Source organism: Nuphar pumila, chromosome 17 (genome assembly GCF_984573655.1).
Source record: "Nuphar pumila chromosome 17, dmNupPumi1.hap1.1, whole genome shotgun sequence".
In the NCBI taxonomy this organism is placed as follows: domain Eukaryota; kingdom Viridiplantae; phylum Streptophyta; class Magnoliopsida; order Nymphaeales; family Nymphaeaceae; genus Nuphar; species Nuphar pumila.
In genome coordinates this window covers 69,892,439-69,898,451 of record NC_143265.1, presented here as the reverse complement: position 1 = coordinate 69,898,451, position 6,013 = coordinate 69,892,439, and the positions used below count along the sequence as shown (strand labels likewise).

Sequence of the window (6,013 nt, the reverse complement as noted above, 5' to 3'; positions counted from 1 at the left end):
TTTTCATCAGTGAACAGCTACCACTCTCACACTCACTCTCTCTCTCTCTCCCCCAACTGTATTGTAGGTAAGGGGACTTTCATTGATTATGTACAATTGTTTGTACTTACTACCTAGTTGAGATCTCACTATGCAAGTCCTTTTTTCTCAACCTAACCTCATAGACTTGTTTCAGTTGGTTTGCTAAGGATCGGCTCTTAGATCTTGTTTTTAAAATAAAAATATGTTTTTCAAGTCAAATTTCAGTATATGTGGATGTCCATTTTGCATTGCCATCGGATTCCAATGATGATATATATATATATATATATATATATATATATATATATATATATATAGTTTGGCCAATGATTCAAGTGAATCTGCTGATACCAATGCTCAAGTGAATCATTTTGAATCAAGTTAAAAGATAATTAAAAAATATTATGTGTCAATAGGAACATGACATTTTTTAAAGCTATTAAAACAATATTAAAAATAATTCTAAGTATTTTTTATATTTATTAAAGTAGCCGATTTAGGGATGAAGCATATCGATTTATGTATAATCCTATACAAGCTAATATGCACGAATACTGACAACATTAACCCTTGCCCCCCTAGGAAGTTGCCGCACAAGGGATGATGCACATGGGATTATAACTTAAACAGCCTGCCTAGCGGCCTAGGCTTCATCCCACTATGTGGAACCCTTTGAGGGCAGATTCCAATGATCTAAAAGCCAATCCCTAGATGAGATCACATTTATACAGTCAAATTTATCAATTATCATATCACAGGGACACGCCATTTTAGCAAGCCCCTAGTAACATGACTTGGACATGGATCGCTAAGTTGCCAACACGACTCCAATACGTTGAGACATTATTTTAATTAAATATCTTTAATAGTTTTTAATTAATTTTAATAAAGTGGTAGGGTGGGGCAATTCAAATCCTTTCTCTCATGTTCAAATCCAGCTGTTGCCTGATCAATTTTTAATAAAAAAACACTTTATGCATTAAAATATCAATAATTAACTTTCTATTGATTAAAAAAAACTGTATCCTACTATCCTCGTCTTATTTTTTCAAATAACTTTTAGACTTGCGTGTTGTACTGGTGCTGCTTATCGGGTCGTACCCGGTACTGTTGTGACGTAATAGTATGCGTTATCTACAGCTTTTATAAAAGCCATCCAATGCAGCAACACTAAATGCTGCATACTTCATCATTTATAACATCAATACTAGAGCTAGTTTCTTCTGCATTCTCTCTTTTCAAAAAATACCATTCCCGCCCTTTAGTTGGCATCTAAACGGTTCATTATCACAGTCGACTAACTGGATATTGGCTAAACGGATTCGGATGGTGTAAAGTTCATACCGAATCTAGTTTTTTCACATGTAAACTAATTTTGATATCCCTTAAACTCTGATAATATTTATCGGATTCGATAGCAAAAAATCAAAACCATGTCTAAATATAATCAGCTGTGGTTTTGGCTTATCAAATGTAACTAAATGGAATCCAATTTGGTCGGATATTAGATAAAAAATAAAATTCATTGACATCCCTAAAAATCAAATCAAAGCCAAATCGAGTAGATTTCACACTGTTGATTAAAAAAAAAAAATTAGAAACTAGATCCAACTCTCAAAACTGAGCTAGCGCAATCAGGTCTTCCTGTCGAGTGCCATTTTTTCGAGTTGTAAATAAAAAAAAAAAAAAAAAACTCTCAAAACTGAGAAAACAGCTGCGAAAAATGCAAAGTACACAAGCTTGGTGCATGTCATCCAACCATGACCGACGGTCATGCACATTTTCCCACGCCTGCTGTGAAAATCGCATGGGAATTAGTTTTCAAAAACCTCCACCAACCCTTAATCTCACCATTGGCCACCTGCCACCCAGTGTTGTGAGAGGCGTACGCCTCAGGAAGTGTATGCCTCAGAGGCGAGGCGCACGCTCAAGGTACTGAGGCCTGCTGTGATGCACAAATTGTCCCTCATCAACCTTCAGAACCCCCTCCTTCATCCCCAAGTCTTCCTCTTTCGCCCGATTCGTCGGCTGTGCTAACCCCAAGTGCCCGTGGATCCACCGCCACGTGCCGGCCAACTGCTCCTCCGCCGCTCCCTGCCTCCCCTCCCGCCACTTCACTTCCATACCAGTTGTGAGAGGCGTACGCCTCAGAGGCTAAGCGCAGGCTCAAATGGGCGTTGGAGTATATACAATTGAAGAAGTGGCAGCTGTCAAATCCATCATTTTAGAGTAAAATACAGAAAACATGGGCCTTACTTTCCATCCCAAATGCATAAAGCCCATCCCAAGGCCTAGATTCCAAACACGACCACCCAGGTAGTTTGACTAAGATTTTACCTCAAGACCACCAAATGAATAAACGCCCATCCTAGCAAGTACGAATCGGGTGCAATATGATGGCACAGAATTTGTACATTAAACATCTGATCGTCCTTGATCAGGTATTGGGTCCCACAATTGACAGGCCCTATCTTCAAGATGGAGGGTGATCAAGTGAGTAAGGCACAGAGTTTTGTGACATCATATTGCACCTGCTCTTTTCACAGTCCTGGCCTGAGATTCCAAACATGCCCTTTATTATTGAGTGACAAGCGTTGAAAAAAAGCAGTGGGAAATCAACAGCCTCCCCATCAAAGATGGTGCAAGTCCCCCTTCGTCCTTGGACCAAAATGTTTTTCAAGCAACAATCAGGTGCCATCACATGGCACACTTTGAGGGTGCCCATGCACCTGGCTGCCGTCCATCTTATTTTGCTTTCCACAACTCACAAGCTGTCAGCCAAAGATGGAGGGCACAAGGTGAGCGGCACACTCAAAGTAAGCTATGTGATGGCACCTGATCCTCGCTCATTTTTTCTCGTAGGACCAAATGACGGTGGGAGCAATTTCGTTATTGTGTAAAATTTAAGAAAAGAAAAGAAAAGAAAAGAAGGTTTATATATTAAAAACGAAAAGGAAAACGCGATCACACTCGATCCTAAAAAAGGACGAAGGCGTGAGCTTCTGCTTTTATTATTACGACGTCTCTCTCTCTCCCGGCATACTCTGTCTCTGTCCTGTGAGGCTCATCGATTGAGCTCTGTATCTCGATGGTGTAACCTTCTATTTCTTTTCCCCTCTCTCTCTCTCTCTGCTCATCATAGTGCAAGGAAATATAGACTCAAAGGATGTCTCCCTGTCTCACTCTTCCTCTCTCCAATTCCCACCGCCGATCAACTCTCTGCAGCTTTTGATTCTCTCTCAGCAGACAGCATCTATCTCTCTTGGGATATATATATATTTTAAGGCAAGAGGATGGAGAGATGGAGGTCGGAAATGAAAGAGGAAAGGTACCCCAGAAACCCATCCTTTTCTTCTGCTCTGCTTGACGCCATCTACAGGTCCACAGACGACGTCGACGGGGAACTCTACCTTTACCGCAACACCACCACCGCCATGCGAGACAAGCAAGCCCCACGCGTCGACAAATGGGCGACGACCCACGAGAAGAAAGCAGCCGAGAAGCTCGACCTCCTCCGGAAGGCCTCCGAGCTGGTTGTCTTCGAGGCCGGTGGGTACAGACTCAACTCCAAACCGGCCACCTTCACCACCAACTCACGCTTCGCCCGCCCCAACTCCACCACCACCACCACCTCCTCGTCTTCCGAGTCGAGCTGTCTCTCCTCTTCCGAGACCGAGTCGGTCTACCTCTCCAAACGCTCGGGAAAGAAGCACCACCACCAATCTCAAGGCCACCACCCTCCTCCGATTGTCATCCCGCCGAAGAAACACCCGTCGGCCGCGGATTTCTTCCCGAGTCGGGAGCCCAAGGAACTCGGGAAGAGCCGAGGAATTCGCGGGTCGAAGCTCTACAACGAGCTGAAGAAGGCGAAGCAGCCCAACTCCCCCGGCAGCCGAATCGCCAGCTTCCTCAGCTCCCTCTTCGCCACCGCCAAGAAGGCCAAGCTCTCCTCCTCCACCACCACCACCACAAACCCGTCTCCCTTCATCACAGACACGTTCGAACGCGCGACGTACGCGTCGTCCACGACCTCCACCATCACGACACCGTCGTCCAGGTCGTGCCTGAGTAAGACACCGTCGACGAGGGGGCAAGGAGATGTTAGGAGGTCGGTGAGGTTCTACCCGATGAGCGTCATCGTGGGGGAGGACTCGCGTCCGTGCGGCCACAAATGCCTGTACGCCGCCGCCGACGAGGCGGAGAAGATGGCGACGCCTACGGTGATGATGAGCGATAGGGCGAGGGCAAGGGACCTCATCGCCGAGTACCAGCGGAAATCAGCCGCCCTGCTCCTCGACCTCTCTCCCACCACCAAATTGAACAATGACGAGAGCGACGACGACGACGACACGGCGAGCTATTCGAGCTCCGATCTGTTCGAGCTGGAGAATCTGACGGCTGTGGGCTTCAAGGAGCTGCCCGTCTACGAGACCACCAGCCTGGAGACGAACCACGCCATCGCCAAGGGGTTGCTTCTGTAATTACGGGTCGGACCGGGGTTGGTTATTTCCCCTCTAATTGGTGATCTTTTTCTCTTCTTTTACGTGCTTGGTCTTGCGGATAACATTGTGGTTAGGATTTAATAATAACATTTGGGTACTTTATTGAATGAGGTTTTTAGGGTTTTATCTTATAGATTTTGTAGTTAAGAAAACTATGTTAAATACCTGGTTCCTCTCTCTCTCTCTCTCTCTCTCTCTCTCTCTCTCTTGGTGAAGGGCATTTTGGTCATTAGCACAACTGGTGGTTGGTTGGTAAAATGGTGTCAGGTTGGTGGATATTTGCTTTAAATTCTGAGGAATTGAAGGAATATTGATTGCATGACAGATTTTAAAGTCAAATCGTGAAAAAATAAGAGTGAGAATTTGTGAGGTTCGAGATAGGTACCCTGATGGCGTTCACAGACACGGTCTGACCATTTAATGGGTCGGAGAGATCACACATGAGCCCCGAATGAAATCGACTCGGTTGTCGTCTTTTGAGAATATGGGAATTGTGATGTTTGGGTAAAGTCGACGTTTGGGCGTTAAAGAGTTGATCTGCCCAAGTTCGTGATTAGGGATGCAAATGGTTCGGATCCCGGGGTATAGGTTTTGCAATGTTTGACTATTCCGGATCAAACCCTTTTACTGGGTCTGGGTATGGTTTTTTATAATCCACCTAATTAAACCCAGGTTTGGACCGGATACCATACCCAAAAATCAGGTCCAAATCTGGTTCCACATGAATCAAATCTGACCCGTTGACACCCCCAGTGTTTGGCGTCAAGGAAAACGTGATGTTAGTCATTGATTTATTTATCTCATCCGTCGTTTTTGATGTGACGCTTATTCTGTGGCTATTTATTGGACTCTCTATTGCTCTACAAGTTGCAAGTTGGCCGTGTTGAATAAATGTGGCTCCAAAAAATAGATGAATAAATATGGAAAATGATGTTACCTCTCTTACACCCTGTTGCCCAATGACTGACCCACTGAAAACTTTTCTGTGGAAAAAATAAATAAATAAGCACTACCCAAACAGTCATAGTCACATGGATAAATAAGTTAATGAAGAAAGGGAAAGAGAGGCATTATAGATGAATTATTAAGTAATACACTTTCCCTTATTGCCTAGTCAAAAAGAGTCCTCACTTCCTTTTTCCTTTTTCTTCCCTTCTTCAAATCCCTCATTCAAAAATGAGAATGTGCACAGTGATGGTCACTTGGATACAAATGAAAAAAAGTCATTTTCCTATTCAAAACCAAGCTGCTGCCACTGCTGGATACTATTCTTACCAAGGGATGACAGTGGACTGGACCGTGGCAAGGTTTCACACCTGACCCAGTCTCAAAATCCTGCCCTCCATTCATGTATGGGTCTTGATTTTAACCTTCATCCCGGTTTCATGTCCTCCATCCTTGGTCCAAACGAGATGAGGCGGGGTGGGGCCCCGTTTCTCCTCGATCCACTGTCATCCTTAAAGAAAGATGGAGGACGGGGCGAGGAAAAG

At 44.4% G+C, this 6,013-nt stretch overlaps 1 protein-coding gene across 1 annotated transcript; it reads left to right on the top strand.

Moving 5' to 3' along the window:
• The first annotated feature begins 2,993 nt into the window (after nt 1–2,993).
• Nucleotides 2,994–4,564, top strand: LOC149812143 (protein BIG GRAIN 1-like A). The gene has a single exon (XM_089993629.1). The coding sequence runs from the start codon at nt 3,315–3,317 to the stop codon at nt 4,500–4,502; it is 1,188 nt and encodes a 395-aa protein (XP_089849755.1). The 5' UTR covers nt 2,994–3,314; the 3' UTR covers nt 4,503–4,564.
• The last annotated feature ends 1,449 nt before the right edge of the window (nt 4,565–6,013 follow it).

What these genes read in the sequence shown, in the direction of transcription:
- LOC149812143 (XM_089993629.1), top strand. Translation starts at nt 3,315, where the DNA reads ATGGAGAGATGGAGGTCGGAAATGAAAGAGGAAAGGTACCCCAGAAAC.